Below are 23,651 nucleotides of genomic sequence, written 5' to 3'. Positions count from 1 at the left end.
AGAACCTCCTGCAATGCAGAAGACCAGGGTTTGATCACTTGGTCGGGAAGATCCCCTGGAGAAGGAAATGGCAACTCACTCCAGTATTCTTGCCTGGAGAATCCCATGGACAGAGGAGCCTGGTGGGCTACAGTCCATGTGGTTGCAAAGAGTTGGACACGACTGAGCTATGAACACAACACTATATATAATACCTCAAATCTTGATCCAATCCCCCCAGGACATTCAGAGTAATATCTACTTACATTTATATAAATATAAATATGTATTAAAATATATATTTAAAATATGTATGTAAATACACACACATATGTAGTATATCTCCATGAAAATGCTGAATGATGTAGGGATCAAAGACCAAATGCAAATAACTTTGTAACAGATCTCTGTGTGTTTATGTCACAAATTACCCAAGAATGATACTCAACAGGCATGATTTTGGATTAGAACTGCCCATTTTGTCGTTTCTCTTACTAATGTAACCTCCTTGACAACAGGGACTATGTCTGGTTTGTTTATCCTTAGTTATCATGCTCCTGGAATACTGAATGTTCCCTATGAGATATAAAATAAAGATTCCATAACTGAATAGGAAAAGGGGTTGATAACGTGAAGGAAAGAGGTTGTCTGAAAAAAAGAGAAAAGTTTTAGGTTATGGGTCAGAAAAACAGCAAAATGCAAAAAGAAAAGACTATTTTTGTGACACCAAGCACGTCAGATGAAAATTTCTACTTAACTTGCTTTGACAGTGATAGCTGGTACATGCATAACTTTTTTGAACAGATCAAACAGTCCATGATACTTTTTCTCCTTTTATTGATGTTTAGGTCTGAAACACATTCTAGGAGGAGATCATGATTTTATACGTGATCAAAACAAAATACATTGTTTTGCAACTAAATCTGCATTCTAATTAAATCATCAACTATACTTTGAAAAAGTTTATTAGTTCCACAATAGACAAGATCTACATTTAGGTAAAGCACTTCATTGTTGGAGAACTTCAGAAGAGTGATCCTGTATGTCGTGGGCAGCCCTGCCTGCTTTATTTAATCCTGAAAATCCTCTTTGTTTCTTCCAAATTTTTCTCATCCATGGGAGGCTTCCTCTGGCTGCCAGGCTGCAGAAACTTCTTCACAGCTGGGAGACTGCTGACTCTGGCTTTCAGGCCCTGCAACCCACGAGAGCACAGCTCAGAGTGCCGCTAAAGACAAGCCCCGTCACTGACACAAGCCAGGGACCCCAAGACCCTCCTAGACAAGGGCCAGCCAAGGCCCCTCCATCAGCACCAGCAGAAGGCTGGACACAGACACCCACTAAGACAGGAAGATGACAGCCCAATAGCATTTTCCCCAGAGATGTCTTAGTGTAAGACTCTGTCCAACTTCCTGAACTTCCTAATTATCAGTCCTGCAGGTTCACCCTCGAGTGCAGTATGAGGAAAAGAAATGTGTCAGATATCAAGACAGGAAAATGAAAATATAGGGCAATTGGGCTGGAAGTGAAGACAGAAAATATGAATGGTAATCCGTGAGGCAAGTCAGGACCAATCTGCTCTCGGAGGGGGAGAGAGACAGGCAGAGAGAGACCAGCATGTGAGAGAAGGAACAGGACCCGAGGGAGGAAACAATTCGGTGCAGACCCCTAGCACCCCAGTCCCAGGGTCCAGAGAGCAGATGCCGAGGTGGGGGGTGTGTTTGGCCCCCAGGGCCGTGGGAGAGCTCACCTTCAGCAGAGGGAAGTTGGCCAAAAGGCTAGGGTCCAGCTCTTCCACATAGTAGAGAAGTTCAACCAGGTGGATGTCAGCCTTGCTCAGCTTGTTGCCCACAAAATAATCTTGTCCGTGATTCTTCAGCACCTGGCGAATGGAGGGGTCAGATCAGGGACACAGGTCCTGACAGGCTGGACCCCTGCTCCTCCCCTGCCCCTCACCCAGCCCCACTTCCATCTCTGCCCCTCAGTGAGTGGGTGGGAACCTCAGACCTTCTGCTCCCCCTGACACATAAGCAACAAATTAATACTTGTGAAGTTAATGAAAGAATGATTTAAATTTTATAAAGATGACAGTGTTGGTTTAAGCTTTTTATTTACATATAAGCCTCCTGTATCTTACAATCATTTTTTTTTTCAGTTTGTGATTTCTGTTTAGCATGATTTAAGGTAGTCTAATCATGAAACATTCTCCTCTTACATTTAAAGAGAAATATTACTACTAAGATGTATACTAGGAGTAATGATGGAACATTAATTTCTTGGTTTTGTATGACTTTCTTTAAGAGTCTGAGAACCACGTCCCCCAAATTTGTAGATTATTTTCTCCTGAATAACTTTTCCTCTGTCTTTTTATCTCTACCCCACCACCCCCATATCTGTTTAGATATGTTTCATCCGCCCCCAAAACACTACTGCATTCTGCTGACTGGCAGTTGCTCTCATGTCTCTCTACACATGGTATCAGAATATTTTCTGATGTATTGCTGACATCATGCTTCTCTTAGATCAAAGCCCCTGCACCACGTTCTGAGGATTCATCTACTCCAGGCTCCAGTGTGGCTCTCAGAGCTCCTAAAGCCCAAGTTCTAAGTATGTGAAATTCCATTGAATAGGGAATTCCAGATTGGTCTGAGTAAACAGAAATTTGGCTGAAAAATTATAACTTGGGTAAAACTGGTGCAATTTTTCCTCATAGATGATTTCTATAAAGTGCCCTGAGAATCAGAGTACTGCATTAGTATTCAGACAGGCTCACAGAGGTGAAGGTCAATGCCCTAGCAATGCCAAGCACTATTTTCCTTTGTCCTTTGATCTCAGTGCCAAAAATACCGAACAGTCCACTCACTTTTTCAAATGCAGGGAAATAACGGTTTGTTGTTCTCTCTTTGATCTGAGCTACTTTAGCATCTTTTTGATCAGGTGGGCACAGTGGCAAAAACATGATCATTTCACCCAAATCTGCCACACCCTCTGAGTACATATCAATCCTGAAAAGACAAAATGACCAAATTGTCAGATACCTCCTGCCTTAGGTTTTACAGTTTAGAAGGGCTAAAAGGGGGCATCAAGAAATGGCAAAGTAATTCACCTCCATTGGGTGCATCTTTCTATGCCAGTCATACAGTTATGATTTTTTTTATTAATTTTAACATTTAATTCCAGAACAAATCATCTAGATAGATATATATGTCTAATATTTTTGTTATACACATGGCCAAATATAGGAAGAGCATATCAGTGACCCATGCAGAGTCACAAGAATGAGAGAAAAGGGTGGAAGCAGGGCAGGTAACCACGAGACCACACTTGGGTTTGCCGTCTCTGCTGTGGTGTGGCCTGTCCACAGTTAATGTGGCGCATTAGTACCACCTCAGTCGTATCGAGAGAGAATCCTGGCACCGCCACCCCCGTCACATCCTTTTCCCTCTCTTGTCCTGTTATAACACGAGGCTCATTTAGCTGCCCAATACCAGCACTTCTTTCAGGTACTTCCCATAGAAAATGGTTTCACAATGCTCTCCATATACTCTTGCTGGACTCTGGCTTTGTTTGCGTTTCTCAAGACTCTACCCAAAATATCCCCTGTAATAGTGCATTTCTTCATTCTGTTCCCACAGTGCATATTCCACATAATTTTGTTGTTTTTCTTCCAAAGATGACTTCCTACAAGAGTGTTCTTGAGTAAAAAGCTTTGTTGAAATATAACTCACATAGCAGAATGTCACCCTTTTCAAGTGTAAAACTGTGCAAGTGGTAAAGTCTCAGGATTCTGTACCATCATCATTCTCTAATTCTAAAATATTAGTATTTTCATCACTCCCAAAAGAGATTTTTTTTTTCAGGCATTCAACATTCCTTACTCTCTCCAGCTTTGGCAGTCACTAAACTGCTTTTGGTTTTATGACCAGGAGTGTCCTGAATGTGCCAGACAAACGGAATCCTACAATATGCCTTGCTTGTGTCTGGTTTCTTTCTGTAAGAGAATGTTTTCAAGTTCCCTCCATGTTGAAGCATGGATCAGGACTTCATTTCTTTTCGTGGTCACATAATGTTCCATTGTATGGATATGCCTGCCTGTGTTCATCCATTCACCAGTTAATGGACATTTGTGCTGTTTCTGCTTTTTGAACGTTATGAACAACAGCACTATGAACTTTTGTGTACAAGTTTTAGTGTGGTTGTGTTTTTAGTTCTCGAGTATATTCCTAGTAGAGGATTGCTGAGTTGTATGGTAACTCTATGTATAATTTTTTGAGTAATTGCCATATTTCATGAGTCAATCATATGGTCCCATCACAACACAGAGGAGCCCCCCCCCCCCCCAAATATGGGTGCAATGAATAAGTCAGGCTGCTACATGTGAAGTGTTAGTTGTTCAGTTGTGCCTGACTTTGCGACCCCATGGACTGCAGCCCACCAGGCTCCTCTGTCCATGGGATTTTCCAGGCAAGGATACTGGAGTGGGCTGTCATTTCCTTCTCCAGGGGATCTTCCTGACCCAGGGACAGAACCCAGGTCTCCTGCATTGCAGGCATTCTTTACCGACAGAGCTATGAGGGAAGCCCCTGGCTGCTATAGACATATTCTAATGTTCCAGACAACCCTAGCATCTTGGGCTCAACATCTGCTAACCTTTGTCAAGCGACCAGTTCATATAAAAGACTGATAAATAAGGTTCCTGGTCATCATTCTTATAATTTCTGGAACTTAAAAATCGTCTCCTCTAGAGACTTCCCTTCTAAGGCTTTATCTTCTAGACACTCAGGTGCTTTGTCCCTTGTCTCTAACTGTTGGTGGGTGTTAAGCTCAAAAGGGCGTGAGCTTCTGGTGTCATGGTTCCACCATCCTCCCAGCTTCATAGTCCATCTGTGTTTGGAGACCTCTGTCACCGTTCTATATCCATGGTCCACATCCTTACATAAATATATTAAAATGAATTTATTTAATTTACTTATATGACTGTGCTGGGTCTTAGTTGTGGCATGTGGGCACTTTTAATTGCAGCATGTGGAATCCAGCTCCCTGACCAGGGATCGAACCTGAGTCCCCAGCATTGGGAATGCAGAGTCTTAGCCACTGGACCACCAGGGAAGTCCTACGTAAATTCTTGGTTCCACTTCAAGTTTACTCTTCCCTCATCCTCATAGGTCTCTGTAGTACTGGACCTCAGTTACATCATGAAGGTCTATACTGCTGTTGGTCATGATCTCTGTGAGCACATCCTGCTCACTCAAGGAAGCACCTAAATTGTTCCTATTAATCACAGATGAAAGAACAGAAAAAAAAAATACCGTACAGGGCTCTCTCCTTCATGTCTTTCCCATAGAGGTTGTATTTGGTGGCAACGTAGTTGAGAATGGCTCTGGTCTGCACCAGCTTTATCCCATCAATTTCAACCATCGGCACTTGCTGGAACATCAAACTCCCATCTTTTGAAAGAAGAAAAGAAGTAGAGTGAGATGTTGGATGAACCATGCTGTTTAATTAAACTGAAATTTTTTATGAATCAAACTTTTTGTTGAAATGGCTGAAGACATAAAAGGAAACAAAAATTTTTACTTGGTAAAATATCAGTAGGAATAACATTTTGCTTTTAGCTTCCTGTAGTCCTTTTTATCAATTTGCCTCTTACTTTTCAATCTGTCATTTCACTTTTTATTTCCCATCCAGATCATGGTATGTGTCTTTATTTTATGTATTTGACTTGCCTTCACGGATTTTTTAGGAACAATATAGGAGAGGTTCTACTAGCCAGTTGCCAAGTCAAATGAGATATTTCTAAAGTAAGCCTCCTGTGGTTCATGGCGTTAAGGGCAGTTCTAAGAGAGACTCCTATATACGGTGTTTTGTATGCTCATCAAATCCCACCCCCAGACAGTGCACGGGGTAACCCTCTTTTTCCAACTCCATTGCTGCTGGCCCTTGTGCTTTATCTCCCTCCTCACACACTCACCTGGGCTTAGAACTGTTTCAACACCAGTTGGTTAGTTGAGTCTGCAATATTGCTACAATATTACTTTTTGAAACCCATTAATGAAAAGGACTCATGGCAATGGCTGGGCTTCTTTCTCTTCTCTTCTCTCTGATGCATGTGTTTTTCCTGACTTTGGGTGGGAGGGCTGTGTGGCATCCTGAACTGGTATGGTCACTCACAGTGCAGAAAGGCAGAGAGAGGACAGAGAGGGCATTTATGGGGCACCGGGGCTGGCTCCTTTAGCAAATACTCGAGTTCCAGCCCAAGTCCTGGGTGAGCTGCAAGACCTCCTCGAGGAGCCCCAACCCTTACCTTTAACCATGTTTCTTCCACTCCCCTGATGCGCACCCACGATGCACACACATGGCATTGCTAGTGTTCTAACCTCAACTGAAGACTTTTACTAGATACTCCCATCAGAGGAATTTAGTTCTTGGTCTTACCGTTTCTTAGCTTATCCAGGTCTTCTGGTTGTTCTATAAATTTCTCTTCAAACTGAAAAACAGAAACAGTCAATGAGTCTTTGTTATTTCATTCCATAGCATTCATTGCTGAACTTGAATGTCCCCTGTCTGATGCTATGTAGAAGATAAGATTTCCAAGTTTGGCAGAGGGCAATGATTATGGCTTCTTGGAAATTCAGATTAGAGCCACCAAGATAAATGTGTGGCTTGTAGCACATAACTGCTTATTTTTCAGGTTCAGTTCCCCTCCTCACTGTCTCCATCTCTGTCAATCATTAGATATGCTTTGGGAGGAGGATGTCACTGGAGGGAACAGATAGCAAGTTCTAGTTATGGAGTTTTAATATCTCTGAAAGCCTTTCTCTTCCTATAAGGTCAGGACAGGGTACTGCATGTCCCCCATCATGGAGTATCCATGGGGTCAGTGATCCCCAAGATGTCACCAGGGGCCTCTGCTGTATATTACCTCCTCCCGTTCAAGTTTATATTTTAAAAGGGGTCTTGATGGTGAGGGACTTCCCTTGTGGCTCAGACAGTAAAAAATCCAGCTGCAATGCAGGAGACCTGGGTTCAATCCCTGGGTCGGGAAGATCCCCTGGAGAAGGGAATGGCAACCCACTCCAGTATTCTTGCCTGGAGAATCCCATGGACAGAGGAGCCTGGCGGGCTACAGTCCATGGGATTGCAGAGTCGGATATGACTGACTTTCATGTGTAGATTCTTGATGGTGAAGAGTTTGGGAACTGGGAGTTTCTAACTTGCTAAACAGTTTATTGTGGATCTGCATGAACTCACAGGGTCAGTCTGTGCAGTCTACGTCTCCCCCCGTCAGGCTGGGCTGGACAAGAGGAGGCCTGGATGCTCTCAGCGTCTCAGCACCCTCCTGTGCTGACCTCAGCCCGCCCAGGAACTCTGAACACATCCTTGAACCCCAAGGCTGGACCTCAGTGAAAACCGTTGGTTGTTGATTATTAGAAATTAAACAACCTGGAATGGCACTGTTTGAATTTTTCTGTGTACTTGTTTCTTCACACACTTGAGAATGGATCAAGCATGAAGCAATCAAGAAAGTGTTATCTGAGGCTTAGGTAAACATGTTGTTAGGGAGCTAAGGGAGCACACTAGAGCTTCCCTTTGCAGAACCCCACCTCACCTGAAGCCCTCCTTTACTGATCCCCACTAAGGGACCAAATCTCCTGAGTCTGTCCACGACTCCCTCCCCAGGGAACCCTCACAGAGTTGCTGGGTCCCTCTGACCTGGGCTGAGAAGTGCTTTTCTGTGACACCTCTAGAGGGCAGCACTCAACAGAGTCCCACTGAAACCTACAAATTTGCTGCCGGGAATATGGCATTGTAACTCCAAAATGTTTGGCTGTCCTTCTAGGTGCTCCCACCCCCTTTTAATCACCCACACACTTGTCTGCATCCTCACTAAAGTGTAAGCTGCCCAAGGGCAGGGACTGTATCTGTTTCATTTATCCCTGTATCCATTCAGTTCAGGTCAGTCACTCAGTCGTGTCCAACTCTGCGACCCCATTGACTGCAGCATGCTAGGCCTCCCTGTCCATCGCCAGGTCCTGGAGTTTACTCAAACTCATGTCCATTGAGCCGGTATCCGTTAACCAGCTTCAATAATTATCAGTTCTATTATATTACCCAATTGTAAGTCATCTATATGCTTATCCCCCTCCCCCTTGTAAGAATTTGAAACAAATCCCAGATATCACATATTTTCATTTAAATACTTCAGTGTGTATTTCCAAAATATAAAAACTATTAAAAGTAACACAGTACATTATAATACCTAACACATTAACAAAAGTTACTGAATATATCTATTGATATTTAATGTTCACATTTCTAATTGTTGTATAACTGTCGTATATAATATTTTACAATTTTAAAAATCAAATTCCAACTTAGGACCACACAATGTGATTAGTTTCTTAAATTTATTCTAATTGTTTATTCTCTTTGACAGGAAGAACATTTAATAATCCATAAGGACAAATCTGTTTATCTCTTAATGGCTGATAAATTTTCTTTAATGAAAAACAGCAGGTCATTTAGAAAGAAAAGTCTCCTAGCTCACGTGAGAGAAATAGTTTGATGCTGTCAATTTATATTCAACTGGAGATGAAACCTACCTCCACTCCGGCTGCAGCCAGGAGCCACCGAATGCACTCCATTCTGCCACGTCCATTGAAGTAGTGTAACTTGGGTTTCCCCGCCATGATGGCAGTCTCCTGGTTTCTCTAAACATTGATGAATGAATGAATGAATAAGTGAATGAATGAACAAAAATAAAACCACAGAAGCCAAATGCACTTTATGATATATGGCCAAACAGCATCAACAGTGCTGAGGAAGTGTCGACTTCCTTCATAGCAGAGTTGGAAGAGTCCCTGGAATGCATTCCTTGGTCCATATTCTCACCTCCTTTAAACCAATCATGGAAAATTGTACCAATCCATTCTCCAGTCTCCACTGGGTAAAATCTGATTGTCTTGGTAGGCTAAGAGGTAAGTCTGTGGTAAGGATGATGGGTGGGTATTAGAGAGGGAAAGGACTAGAGAACTAGTATATATGTATTTTTAATTAATGCATTTATTTGACTGTAATGGGTCTTCTCTGTGCCAGGCAGGATCTTCTTTTCAGTTGCACCATGTGGGATCTTTAGTTGTGGCAAGCAAACTCCTTAGTTGTGGCATGTAGAATCTAGTTCTGTGACCAGGGATTGAACCCAGTCATTGGAGAGCATGAAGTCTTAGCCACTGAATCACCAGGGAAGTCCTGAGCACTAGTATTTACTGCTGCTGCTGCGGCTGCTGCTAAGTCGCTTCAGTCGTGTCCGACTCTGTGCGACCCCATAGACAGCAGCCCACCAGGCTCCCCCGTCCCTGGGACTCTCCAGGCAAGAACACTGGAGTGGGTTGCCATTTCCTTCTCCAATGCATGAAAGTGAAAAGTGAAAGTGAAGTCGCTCAGTCGTGTCCGACTCCTAGAGACCCCATGGACTGCAGCCTACCAGGCTCCTCCGTCCATGGGATTTTCCAGGCAAGAGTACTGGAGTGGGGTGCCACTGCCTTCTCCAGTATTTACTGAAAACCTCCTAATGGTCCTGCTCCAATAACCCCTTTGGATGTTTAATCCTCACAACAATCCCATGAAATAGTTTTTGTGGATTTTTTAGTTAATAAAACCAAAGCTCAGAGATTACATGGCATGTTCACAGTCATAATCCAGTTAGTGATGGATGCCCACACCTAGGATTAAAATGAGGACAAGGCTGGAACCTACACAGATGCAGGCCCTGCGACCCTGGGAGGGAGGGGCCTTGAAGCCAGAGTACTGCAAAGAGAGTGAGGAGGAGGAGGTGGAGACAGAAGCCATGTTCAGCTCCTTGGCTGTTACACTGCATTAGTTCAAAAGCTGAAATTAGGACTCAGATTTGCTTAACTGTTGCTCAAAAATCCTAATTCTTTCTACAGGCTTAGGACGCTAAGTCCTTCCATTTCCTTGCAATTCTAGATTCTACCTCTCTTGGTACATCTTCTATCTAGAACAAGGGATGTTGCTGCATGAACTTTACAATCCGGGATGGAACTGACATTTGTTCAATGTCTGTCACGCAGTGGGCATTGTCACAAATTTATCTTCATTTCATTTAACCCTCCCAAAATCCCTGCTGTGAAGTTTGTCATTGATCTCACTTTGCAGTTGGGAATATTGAAGTTTCTAGGGTAACTTGCCCAAAGTAGGTGGTGGACCTGGGATTCAAAGCTACTTCTATATGAACCCAAAGCTTGGTTTCATTTTTCCATATTAGTGTTTTTCCAAATGTGCATGACAATCCTTCAGTTGACTATGAAATCCACCAATTTTTAAAGTAGAAGAAAATAGAAATAGGAAATATCAAAGTGCCTTCTATGTTCAAGAGGTAAGCATCATTCCATGAAATTTTAGTTTTGCTGTGTGTATGGGTAAAGGAAAGCACATGTGCACAGTTATCTGGTCATTGGAATGGTAAGAGATACTTTGGTTGGGTCCACTCAATGAAGTTTAAAAGCCCTTGGTCTACAGCAGCCTGCCTGAAGGGTGGACACAGCAGGGGACCAGAAAATGAAACTCAAAGGCTCTGGACAGAACTAGTTCTATTATGACTGTGAATGGAAACATACAGGACTCATTAAAAGCAGGAATCCCAAAGCCAGGATGTATGGACAAACAGCTGCATTTTCTATGCAAATCCCAATGTTTAGAAAGCACTAAGATTCTCTTGCAAAATTTTGTTGTTATGGAGCTTGGGACAAAAATATACTTCTCTTTACCCAATAATCATCTCCTGAAAAGTATACACGACTTGAATTTTAGATACCAAATGTTTTCAATATCCACATTTTAAATGTGAGATCAACGGTCTAACCTTTGGAAAATAAAGGATCCCTTGGAAACCTATTTATCTCATCTGTCTGGAAGTTGGAGATTGTGTACATTGTACTTTTCTTATCATGGGGAACGGAGGAGCTGTGATTCAGCAGAATTCTGAGAAGGTGTCGCTGTGAGGTGGAAGTCAGAGATCCCCCTCACACTAAGCTCCTTCTCACACTAAGCTCCCTTATTCAATGACCAAGGATCACGTTACAAAGGGAAATGAATTTTTAACTTACATAATATTTTATCGTATCTTTCTTATAATATCTTTCTTCATCTTTTGACAGCTGGGGCAAATGTGATATAAACCTCCTGGTCCCCAGAAAATGAGAACTAGAGAGATTCAGTGACTTGCCATCAGTCACACACGTGTGTTCCTGATTCACACTCAATAACTAGCAAGTGTGTCCACCTCTAGGACAACTCCGGGAAATGGCTTCTAGGATCCTATTATCAAGAAGAGGAAACTCGAGTTCAAAGAGCTGAAGCTACTTTCCTAGCTCACTCGTTTTGTGAGCACTGGGGTCCTTTGAAGGCATCTTCTGACTTCTGATCTGGGGCTCCCCCCCAACCAGGTAACACTTATGCCCTCTCTCTGCTGATCTCTGAGACCTTCAATATTAGTTTGTTACCCATTCAGAATCCATTAGTCAATTAACAATTAAATGGGAGAGAAGGAAACATGAAATTCATGAGTTCCTTTTCTGTTAGCTGATTCCTAGGACGGCAGAGCCTGGTGGGCTGCCGTCTCCGGGGTCGCACAGAGTCGGACACGACTGAAGCGACTTAGCAGCAGCAGCAGCAGGGGCTTGATATGAGGAAGCACAAGCTGGAATCAAGATTGCCAGGAGAAATATCAATAACCTCAGATATGCAGATGATACCACGCTTATGGCAGAAAGTGAAAAACTAAAGAGCCTCTTGATGAAAGTGAAAGAGGAGAGTGAAAAAGTTGGCTTAAAACTCAACATTCAGAAAACTAAGATCATGGCATCTGGTCCCATCACTTCATGGCAAATAGATGGGGAAACAATGGAAACAGCGAGAGACCTTATTTTGGGGGGCTCCAAAATCACTGCAGATGGTGACTGCAGCCATGAAATTAAGATGCTCGCTCCTTGGAAGAAAAGCTATGATCAACCTAGATAGCATATTGAAAACCAGAGACATTACTTTGCCAACAAATGTCCGTCAAAGCTATGGTTTTTCCAGTAGTCATGTATTGATGTGTGAGTTGGATCATATTTAAAGCCGAGTGCCGAAGAATTGGTGCTTTTGAACTGTGGTGTTGAAGACTCTTGAGATTCATTTGGACAAATAGAAGATCAAACCAGTCAATCCTAAAGGAAATCAGTCCTGAATATTCATTGGAAGGACTGATGTTGAAGCTGAAACTCCAATATTTTGGCCACCAGATGTGAAGAACTGACTCATTGGAAAAGACCCTGATGCTGGGAAGGATTGAAGGCAGGAGAAGGGGATGACAGAGAATGAGATGGTTGGATGGCATCACTGACTGGATGGATGTGAATTTGAGCAAACTCCAGGAGTTGGTGACGGACAAGGAAGTCTGGCGTGCTGCAGTCCATGGGGTCACAAAGAGTTGGACATGATCGAGCGACTGAACTGAACTGAACTGATATGAGGAAAAATGGATAAAAACATACCTTATTTACCTGAAACCCTAAAAACTTACTATGAGTAAATTGAGCACTAGTATAACTATGTTTGGCCTTCACAAGGAGGTAGGCTTATATTCCCTGAAAGGAATGTGTGTGTGTGTGTGTGAGTGTGTGTGCTTAGTTGCTCAGTCGTGTCCGACTCTTTGTGACCCCGTGGACTGCAGCCTGCCAGGCCCCTCTGAGCATGGAATTCTCCAGGTAAGAAAACTGGAGTGGGTTGCCATTCCCTCCTCCAGGGGATCTTCCCAACCCAGGGATCAAACCCATGTATCTTGCATCTCCTGCATTGGCAGATGGATTCTTTACCACTGCGCCACCTGTGAAACCCAAAAGGAGTGTGCCCTGGGATAATCCAATGTGAACTAAAGGAGCTGTATCTGGGAGCTGGTGGGGAGCAGGGCCCTGATGACAGAGTTTCTTAGCAGAAAGAAGGAAGGCTTAGAGGCTAAGTGCTTTCCTTATGAGGTACATACACTCAGGGCGGTTGTTTAATCTCTTTACCTCGGCGTTCTCTTTTAAAATATAGTTATATCTACTAGTGAAGCCTGATGAGAAAATTAAAGTATGAAAAATTCATAATAGGGACCAGGAAATTTCCCTCCTGCTCCCAGTTCCTGGGAGATGGGCAAGTCTCCGAGCACACTGGGCAGTGTGTGTCTATTTACCTCTTGACTCAAAGGTCTTGTAGGCATAAGAACTTATACATAACTAAGTCATTCTGGTTCTCTTTTTATTTGCTTTGTGTGAAATATTAGTGATGATCACTGATTAGTTAACTTGGATTGCATGAAGATTTTGGCAAAGGTTTAGGGAGATACATCTCAGCATATTTCCCTTTTGCAGCCCCAAGATTGTAGCTGGCCCCTGGTTGAAGCATGCACCCTGACTTGCCTTGCCTTGCCCCTCAGGCCTGGCCCTGCCCCACTCATTCCCTGTTCTGGACTCCCTGGAATTTTTCCTGCCCCATCTCTCACCCCCTTTGCCACAGCAGGAGCTCAGGTTCTCACTCTCAACACCTGATGGAAAAAGATCCCTTCTCTCCAACCTCTGGTTCATTACCTGAATATGCAGACCCTTCACTGATCTTTCTTCAACACCTTATTTCTGGCTGATATGTATGCGTATTTCCTCCTCTTAACAAGTTTCCTTCAAAACTTCTAAGGCCTTTGTTTCCCCCCAATATTAGTATTTACAACAGTGCATTAACTCCCGCATTCCGATTCAAACGTCACTCAGTTGTGTCCAACTTTTTGCGACCCCATGGACAGAGGAGCCTGGCAGGCTACAGTCTACGGGATTCTCCAGGCAAGAATACTGAAGTGGGTTGCCATTTCCTTCTCCAGGGGATCTTCCCAACCCAGGGATTGAACCCAGGTCTCCTGTATTGCAAGCAGATTCTTTACCATCTGAACCACTGGAGAAGCCCTGTACCTTCTAGCCAGGTGAATGTTTGTGCTTTTTAAAAGCTAGTTTCTGCTCCATCCAGACCACTTTTGGAGGTTTGCCAAGAGTTGTTGAAACCCAGAGAGAGAAGGGGACTTGCCAGCTGGCTAATCACAGCACAGAGTTTCTGTTGACATTCAGACTTATTCCTCTAATGATATATCTTAATTTTCAGTCTCCACAGCCCAAGTAGTATTACAACGTCACAGTTTGCGCCTGTTGTGTGTTGACTCTGTCTATGGAGAAACTTACTTCAGCAAAAACATCTACTCTCTCGTTCACACTGGTCATATTCTCCAATTGTCTAAAAAATTCTTTTTTCTCTTCACATCATGAATTTTTCTCAGATCTGAGTTCTCACACTTAGTGTTTTACATTCTTTATTTTTACACTTCTGTAAAGCTATATCCAACAAAAGTAGACTAAACAACTTGAAATGTCCCTTAAGAAACCACAATATGAGTACAAAACAGTTTTTGTTGTGCTATGGGCACATTATACTGACATATAAAATCAGTATTTACCTTAGGACTGTCTGTCTCCCACTTGGCTCAGCCCCTTAATGCCAGGTCCACATGTGTTTATAAGCTGCTGTTACAGTTGACTAACTCTGCCTCTTTCAAGAGGGCAAGAGCCCAGTTAGGGAGAAAGCTCTCCTACAGTGTTCAGAGCTGCAGATTCCATGCTAGATTTAAAAAAAAAAAAAATGATGAGTCATTCCCTTATCATGATACAACTAGTTAATATGTTCCTTTCAAGGTTGGCAATTAAAGATTAAACACAAAATTTCAAGTTGCTGGACCCACTCTGCCAGAGGGTGAAGTTTTGTAGTATGACTTTTTCTTTCCTTCAGCTTTTTTAACCGTGAGAAAAAAATTGAAATATAGTTACTTACAATGTTGTGTTAGTTTCAGGTGTACCGCAAAGTGATTTAATTTTATGCATATATATAGTCTTTTCCAGATTCTTTATGCTTATCAGTTATTGCAAAATACTGAGTATAGTTCCCTGTGCTATATAATACATCCTTATTGCTTGTCTTTTTTACATATAGTAGTGTGTATATGTTACTCCCTAATTCCTAGTTTATCTCTCTGCCACCTTTCCCTTTGGTAACCATAAGTTTGTTTTTTAGGTCTGTGGATCTATTTCTGTTTTGTAAATAAGTTCATTTTTTTTTTTTTTTACATTTCACATATAAGAGATATCATATGATATGGTATTTGTCTTTGACTTACTTCACTTAATATGATAATATCTAGGTACATCCATGTTGCTGCAAATGGCATCATTTCTTTCTTTTTTTATGGCTGAATATTATTCTATTATATATATACAACATCTTCTTCATCCATTCATCTGAAGATGGATATTTAGGTTTCTTCCTTGTCTTGGCTACTGTAAATAGTGCTGCCATGAACACGGCACATATCTTTTTGAATTAGAGTTTTCTCTGGCTATATGCCCAGGAGTGGGGTTGCAAGATCATATGGTAAGTCTATTTTTAGTTTTTTAAGGAACCTCCCTACTGTTCTCTATAATGGCTGCACCAATTGACATTCCCACCAACAGTGTAAGAGACTTACTTATTTTCCACATCCTCTCCAGTATTTATTTTTTACAGACTTTTTAATGATGGTCATTCTGATGGGAGTGAGGTGATGCCTCACTGGAGTTTTTATTTGAATTTCTCTAATAGCTAGTGATATTGAGCATCTTTTCATGTGCCTTTTGCCCATCTGTTTGTTAAATTATGTTTCTTTGAAAAAACTTAATGTAAGGTTTTCGTGAATTGGATACAAGGACTAGGGCAGATGATAAACCTCTACTGTGGGGACACCAGGGAGCTGGTATCATTAAAGGGCATGTGCCCCTCTGGAATACTTTATTGCATTAGGTTGTGGATAAACTGCAGGGCACTCAAATTTAGGCACACAATAAATAATTTTTCAAAAAAGTATGCTCTAAACACTGTATGAAATATATGAAAAAATTACTTATTGTATATCAGAAATTCACACTTAACAGGTATCCTGTATTTTATTTTAGCTACTAAATCTGAAGAAGGAAACAGACTTAATAGGCTCCATCTTGAAAGCAGGACTCCATCTTGGGCCAGACTGTGGACTTCGAGCTATATGCCCAGTACCTATGGAAACGACATACCAACTGGAAAACCAGGTCCCAGGGTGGAAGAGCCCCAGGATTCATACCTAGACTCTCCATCACCTAAAAGAATACCCTAATTAGCTGTGTAACTGAATAAAATCATAAATTCTATTATGCTTATTGGGGTATGACCACAGGCCTATTGATAATTGTGCACTGTTAACTGCCTAGGCTTATGGCATATGAATCCCAGGTTAACTTTGATTGTATCTTTCTTTTCCTTTGTTCAGACTAGGTTCAGGGAATTTGGGGAGGTGGGTTTGGGCACGTACACTTAGGGAACAAAACGTTTTCACAAAAACTGGTTGGGGTCCTTGGCTAAGAGGAGACTCTGCCTTGGGCCCACCGGTGTAAAAATCTGCACTCCACTATCTGCATTGTCCTGAGTGAGTTTGTTTCCCAGAACGCATGGCTACAACAAATCTGGCAAAACAAATTTTATACTTTTTCCTCCCTGCCTCACTCAAATCAGCCTCCCTACTCTCTGGACCTTTGCTCATGCTATTTGTTCTGTTCAGAAAAATACCTTAGAACTACCTTGAGCTTCTACTCTTCTTCCCCTATAATGTCTTTTCTTACATTACATTGACACTATATGTTTTAATATTAAATTAGGACTCCCCCTAGAGCCTCCAGAGAAAATGTGGTCCAGTCTGTGCCTTGACTTTGGACTTCATCCTGTTGACTTTGGAATTCATCCTGTTGTTTAAAGCCCCCAGTTGTAGTAAGGTGACACAGCAGCCACAAGGAACCAACACAGTCCTGCTTACTCCCTTACAGCACAGGATTACTGTGCAGCAAATCCTACACAGCTCATGACTGCATCCATCCCACAATTAGTAAAGGAAGAATTCTTTTTCTCAATATAATTACACTGTTCTATCACACTACAATTTTATAATTTATATAATTTACAATTATAGCTCCTTAATTTCATTGAATGTTCAACATTCTAATTTTCCCCACTGTCTCATAAAGATTTCTTGGTACTTGGTTTCTTTGCAATAGGGCCCAAGCAATTCTGTCATTAGAGTGATATGAATACATATGTCTTGAAGACTTGGATGAATGAATAGAGCTGTCGGGCAGATGAGAGTGGGTGGGGACTGTGAGGAATTCCCACAGCCCATGAAGGAGGAAACAGAACAGGCTCTATCTTGAAAGCAGGACTCCATCTTGGGCTGGACTGTGGACATTGAGCTATATGCTGGTTTCAGTATCTATGGAAACAACATACCAACTGGAAAACCAGGCCCCCAGAAGGAAGAGCCCCAGGGCTCTCTGTGGCCTAAAAGAATACCCTAATTATCTGTGTAACCAAATAGAATCATGCATTCTATTATGCTTACTGCGGTATGACCACAAGCCTATTGATAATTGTCCACTGTTAACTACCTAGGCTTAAGGCATATGATCACGGGTTAACTTTGATTTTATCTTACTTTTTTCTTCGTTCAGACTAGTTTCAGGGAATCTTATAAGCATAATAGAATGTATGATTCTATTTGGTTACACAGATAACTAGTGTATTCTTTTAGGCCATGAGGAGTCTAGATACAAACCCTGGGGCTCTTCCATGGTTGGGGTGGGGTCCTGGTTTTCCAGCTGATATGTCATTTCCATAGATACTGGCCATATAGCTCAAAGTTCCACAGTCTGGCCCAACATGGAGTCCTGCTTTCAAGATAGAGCCTGTCCTGTCTGTTTCTTCCTTCAAAGTCATATATATTCATTCATATCAAATTCACACATGTCATCTGTGTCATAGAGATCAGATCTGGGGGACCCCATCAAATGGGGGTGGGGTCCTTATGCAGGGCCCCAAAGAGCCTCGTGCAGCAGAGCTGTGATGACCAGACAGCCACAGCAGGGTCCCCTGAGCACAGAGCTTGGGTCCCTTGGGTTCTTATTATTACCCCACCTCCCAGAACACTGGAGAGCCCACAGTAGACAAAATAGTTATTCAAAAATGGGTAAGAAAAGACTTTTTTATTATTAGATGAAAAATGTCTCTCAAAGGAATACAGAAAATGTCTTTCTGCCATGACCCCAGAAAGGTAGCTCTTTCCTGTGAAAACCTAAGAATGTCAGATATAAACTATTACACTTTTCTCTTTGTTGGGCTATGTCACAGATGTTATAGGATGATCCTTGGAAAATATTAAGGGAATATATAATGTGTCCTGTTCTTATTTATCTTTTAATTCCAAACTGTTGTAGCCATGTGTTCCAGGAAACAAACTCACTCAGAAGGACAATGCAGATAGTGAAGTGCAGTTTATTACACCGGCGGGCCCAAGGCAGAGTCTCCTCTTAGCCAAGGACCCCAACCAGTTTTGGTGAAAACCTTATACACCCTAAGAGTACATGTTCAAACCCACCCCCCCAAATTCTCTGAAACTAGTCTGAACAAAGGAAAAGAAAGATACAATCAAAGTTAACCCGTGATTCATATGCCTTAAACCCGTGATTTGTATGCCTAGGTAGTTCAGTTCAGTTCAGTCGCTCAGTAGTGTCTAACTCTTTGTGACCCCGTGAATCGCAGCACGCCAGGCCTCCCTGTCCATCACCAACTCGTGGAGTTCACTCAAACTCACGTCCATCGAGTCGGTGATGCCATCCACCATCTCATCCTCTGTCGTCCCCTTCTCCTCCTGCCGCCAATCCCTCCCAGCATCAGAGTCTTTTCCAGTGAGTCAACTCTTTGCATGAGGTGGCCAAAGTACTGGGTTTCAGCTTTAGCATCATTCCTTCCAAAGAACACCCAGAACTGATCTCCCTTAGAATGGACTGGCTGGATCTCCTTGCAGTCCAAGGGACTCTCAAGAGTCTTCTCCAACACCACAGTTCAAAAGCATCAATTCTTTGGCACTCAGCTTTCTTCACAGTCCAACTCTCACATCCATACATGACTACTGGAAAAACCATAGCCTTGACTAGATGGACCTTTGTTGGCAAAGTAATATCTCTGCTTTGCAATATGCTATCTAGGTTGGTCATAACTTTCCTTCCAAGGAGTAAGCGTCTTTTATTTCATGGCTGCAGTCACCATCTGCAGTGATTTTGGAGCCCCCAAAAATAAAGTCTGCCACTGTTTCCACTGTTTCCCCATCTATTTCCCATGAAGTGATGGGACCAGATGCCATGATCTTAGTTTTCTGAATGTTGAGTTTTAAGCCAACTTTTTCACTCTCCTCTTTCACTTTCATCAAGAGGCTCTTTAGTTCCTCGTCACTTTCTGCCATAAAGGTGGTGTCATCTGCATATCTGAGGTTATTGGTATTTCTCCCAGCAATCTTGATTCCAGCTTGTGCTTCTTCCAGCCCAGCGTTTCTCATAATGTACTCTGCATAGAAGTTAAATAAGCAGGGTGACAATATACAGCCTTGACGTACTCCTTTTCCTATTTGGAACCAGTCTGTTGTTCCATGTCCAGTTCTAACTCTTGCTTCCTGACCTGCATACAGGTTTCTCAAGAGGCAGGTCAGGTGGTCTGGTATTCCCATCTCTTTCAGAATTTTCCAGTTTATTGTGATCCACACAGTCAAAGGCTTTGGCATAGTCAATAAAGCAGAAATAGATGTTTTTCTGGAACTCTCTTGCTCTTTCGATGATCTAGCAGATGTTGGCAATTTGATCTCTGGTTCTTCAAGGTGCCCAACAAATTCATTGCTGAATGAATGCATTAAATCCAACAGGCAGTTTGTTACAATCTGCACTGCTCTATATTTCTGATTTATGTTTTAACTTTAATTACATTTCTTTTCTAATATGTATATTTTTTCTTTTTATTATGGAAATTTGTGGCATACACAAAATAAAAAATGCAATGATTCTCCTTGTAACCATCAACCAGCTTCAATAATTATCAGCACAGCCCAATTGCAAGTCATCCATATGCCTACCCCCCTGTCCCTGGTAATAATTTGAAACATATCCCAGATATTATACATTTCATCTTTAAGTACTTCATGGTATATCACTAGATCATTAAACTTATTTTAAAACTGATCACAATATATTAAAATGCCTGACATATTAATAATAATTACTTACTATCAATTGATATTTAATATTCATGTTTCTAATTGCTCATGAATGTGATAAATATTTTATGCCGGGAGCCAGCACGGGAGTCCCCACGCATGACAAGGTCATGTGGGAGAGTTCTGGTGGGCAAGGCGAGCCACTCCAGGGGTGCCCCTCTAGGCCTGCCTGAGCGTCTACCCCAAAACCAAAATCTTGCCGGGGTCCAGCCCCGGCTAATCCAGGGTATTTAAAGCGGGGACGGCGTCGGCGACCTATTTATTTATAAATATTTATCAAAGATATAAAGAGTAATAGAATGAGGATAGCTCAGTAGGAAAATTCAGTGGAGAAAAGAGGCTGAGTGGCTTGGTTTACGCGGGAGACCAATAAAACTTCAAGACAAGAAGTTTGCACCACTTACATAGGCCGCAGGCGTCCTTCCATTCTCCCGAAGGAGAGGAGACACTGAGGCCTCCCCGGTCGGATCTTAGAAGCCCAGGCATAATTAGCAAGCATGGCGGGTTCCGCGCTCCAGATGGAGACTCAGCCAGAATTTGAGAAAGAGAGCAACATGGGGAGACCAAGTTTTGGTAAACAAGGCCCGCACTTTATTTTCCAAAGTAGTTTTTATACCTTAAGTTATGCATAGAGGATAATGGGGGAAGGGGTGGAGTCATGCAAGGACAGCAGTTCCTGGTCCTAATCGAAGCCAGGCTTTCAAACTTATCATATGCAAAAGTTCAGGTGAATTACATCATCTTCTGGCCAGGAGGCCTGTTAACATTTTAAGAAACTTATTTTTCTCTAAAGGTGATTATTCCAAAGTCAGGCACCAGCCTCCAAAAAAGCACTGGACAAAGCTGCATTTTACATTTCTATAGACCCATTATATCAATCAATACACCGCCAAGGACACAGTAGGTAAGGAGTATGGAGACTTAGCAGCAAACATTGGCTCAATAAGTGAAAAACCCTTCACCAATACAATTTCTAATCAATCTTTTAACTACTCAAAAGAATCTGTGTTTAGACAGTTTAGAACATCTCCTGCCTCTCACAGTTGGGAGGCTCTGAACAATCACATGTGGCCGGAAAAACCTATTCAGGCAGGCTAGAGGATTTCCAAAGGAGTTTGTAGGTTGAAACACTCACACCCAGGAATTATTAACTGGAGCTGTAAGCTAACTCTTTTTTCAGAGAGAGGTAGTGGGGGACAGCCCCCCGTAAAGTCAGAGGTGTAGGTGAAAGCACAAAGCAGAAAGTAGGCAGACTCTGGTTTTGGGGGTAGATGCTCGAGAATTTCCAGGGGGACTCCTGAGGCTCGATCCCGCCTTTGCGTGTGCCAAGCCTCCTTCCTCATGACCTTTGCCATGGGCGGAGCTCCTGCTCCCGGCAGTGATAGAATTCCAGTTGAGCTATTCCAGATCCTGAAAGATGATGCTGTGGAAAGTGCTGCACTCAATATGCAATATGCACTCGATATGCAATATGCCGGCTCCCGGCAAAATCTGTCTGTTTTACTATTTTACGGCTTTCACCAACTCTTCTGACATTAACAGGGGGCTATCCCCGACCAACTTTCTCTGTAAGAAAATCAACTTAAAACTCTAGTTAATAAGTCTCCTGGGCATAATAGGAGTGTTTCAATTCAAACCCCTCTGATGACTTTCTAGCTTGCCTGACAGGTTTGTTCAGATTCACAGCCTCCCAACCACGAGAGAGGCACGGGAAGCTTAAGATATTCTAACAATGCAGAGCTTCTCAGAGAGTTAAAATCGTTAAATAGAACTAGTAGAAGATTTCTTTGTTGAGCTAATGCTTGCTGCCAAGTTTCCATATCCCTTACCTACTGTGTCCCTGGGAGTGTATTGATTAATATAGTTGGTGATTAGAAATCTAAGTAGTAGCTTTAATGTTTGTAACCTTGGACCCTTGAGTTAATTCTTTTCTTGTTATAGCCCACCACACTTTTGCCTATAGGAATGCAACTTTATCTAATGCTTTCGGAGGGTGGCGCCTGACTTTAGAATAATCACCTTTAGAGAAAAATAAGTTTTCTGAAGAAAGGGTCATAAAATGTTAACAGGCTTCCTGGCCAGAAGATGATGTAAATCACCTAAAACTTTTGCATATGATAAGTTTGCAGAAAGAAAGCCTGGCTTCGATAAGAATCGAGGACTGCTGACCTTGCATGACTCTACCCCTTCCCCCATTATACTCTACACACAACTTAAGGTATAAAAACTACTTTGGAAAATAAAGTGCGGGCCTTGCTCACCCTCGGTCTCCCTGTGTCGTTCTTTCTCGTCTCCTTTTCTCTCCTTTTGTCTCTACTCTTTCTTCAGGCCAAAGTAATTGGAGTGTGGGGGTCCGCTGAGACCACTTACTTGCCTGGGCTTCTAAGACCCACTTGAGAAGGTGCCTAAAGTGGGGCACCTTCCGCGATTCGAGAGAGCGCCTGCGGCCTCCGTGGTCAGTGCAAACCTGGTGTCACGGGTTATATTGATTTCCCATGTAAACCAATTATAATTAGGCCTCTGATTCTCTCCACTGACGCTATCCCTTTAAATCACCGATGCAGTCCTCCCGAGGGAATCCCTGGATCCGGCCGGGGCTGGACCCCGGCAATTTTACAGTTCTAAAAATCAAAATTCAGGAAATTTTCTGACAATTCAGTGGTTAGGGCATGGGCTTTCACTGTTGTGGGCCTGCTTTTGATCTCTGATCAGAGACTTAAAATCCTGCAAGCCTCACAGCCAAAAACAAATAAACAAACAAATTTATTTTTATTGTTTATTTTCCTTGAGAAGAAGAAATTTCAATAAAAATCTGTTAATCTAATACCTAATAAATGTTTTTAATGCAAAATTATTAGCAGTTCATTTTATAAGGAAAATTTCTTCTGTGAGAAAAGTAGTTTGATACAGTCAATTTTCCTAGAGTAGGAAATGACAACCCACTCCGGTGTTCTTGCCTGGAGAATCCCATGGACAGGGGAGCCTGGCAGGCTCTGGCCTATAGGATTGCAAAGAGTTGTACACAACTGAGAGACGAGGCATGCTTAGTCACTTCAGTTGTGTCCAACTCTCTGCGACCCCATGGACCATGGCCCGCCAAGCTCCTTTGTCCATAGGATTCTCCATGCAAGAACACTGGAGTGGGTTGCCATTTCTTTTTCCAGTGATAAAGTATGAAGTGAGTGAAGTGAAGTTGCTCAGTCGTGTCTGACTCTCTGCAACCCCATGGACTGTAGCCTACCAGGCTCCTCAGTCCATGGGATTTTCCAGGCACGAGTACTGGCGTGGGTTGCCATTTCCTTCTCTGAGATACTAGGCATGCTCGGTCAATTTAGATCCAACTGAAGATGAAACCTACCTCCACTCCAGCTGCAGCCAGGAGCCACCGAATGCACTCCATTCTGCAGCGTCCATTGAGATAATGAAGAATGGGCTTCCCTGCCAT

The 23,651-nt window shown here is 42.5% G+C and overlaps 1 protein-coding gene and 1 long non-coding RNA gene across 6 annotated transcripts; one reads left to right on the top strand and one right to left on the bottom strand.

Annotated features, from left to right (window-relative positions):
• Positions 1 to 799: 799 nt before the first annotated feature.
• On the bottom strand, positions 800 to 23,651 carry LOC129647568 (glutathione S-transferase A2). 5 transcript variants are annotated; one of them, XM_055574653.1, is made up of 8 exons: positions 22,468 to 22,621; positions 14,516 to 14,676; positions 8,580 to 8,687; positions 6,412 to 6,463; positions 5,291 to 5,423; positions 2,840 to 2,981; positions 1,727 to 1,858; positions 800 to 1,171 (listed from the first exon to the last, which is right to left on the bottom strand). In XM_055574653.1, the coding sequence occupies exons 3-8, from the start codon at positions 8,664 to 8,666 to the stop codon at positions 1,046 to 1,048; spliced, it is 672 nt and encodes a 223-aa protein (XP_055430628.1). In that variant the 5' UTR covers positions 8,667 to 8,687; positions 14,516 to 14,676; positions 22,468 to 22,621; the 3' UTR covers positions 800 to 1,045. The 5 variants fall into 5 exon arrangements, with proteins under 5 accessions (XP_055430628.1, XP_055430626.1, XP_055430629.1 ...); XM_055574651.1 differs by lacking the exon at positions 22,468 to 22,621 and adding an exon at positions 20,611 to 20,777; XM_055574654.1 differs by lacking the exons at positions 14,516 to 14,676; positions 22,468 to 22,621 and adding an exon at positions 20,611 to 20,779.
• On the top strand, positions 8,835 to 16,154 carry LOC129647569 (uncharacterized). The gene is made up of 3 exons (XR_008712349.1): positions 8,835 to 8,954; positions 11,285 to 11,441; positions 16,041 to 16,154. It is a non-coding gene; the product is annotated as an uncharacterized LOC129647569 (long non-coding RNA).

The sequence above is a fragment of the Bubalus kerabau genome, chromosome 3 (assembly GCF_029407905.1).
Source record: "Bubalus kerabau isolate K-KA32 ecotype Philippines breed swamp buffalo chromosome 3, PCC_UOA_SB_1v2, whole genome shotgun sequence".
NCBI classification, from domain to species: Eukaryota; Metazoa; Chordata; class Mammalia; order Artiodactyla; family Bovidae; genus Bubalus; species Bubalus kerabau.
This window is presented reverse-complemented; position numbering and strand designations above follow the sequence as displayed.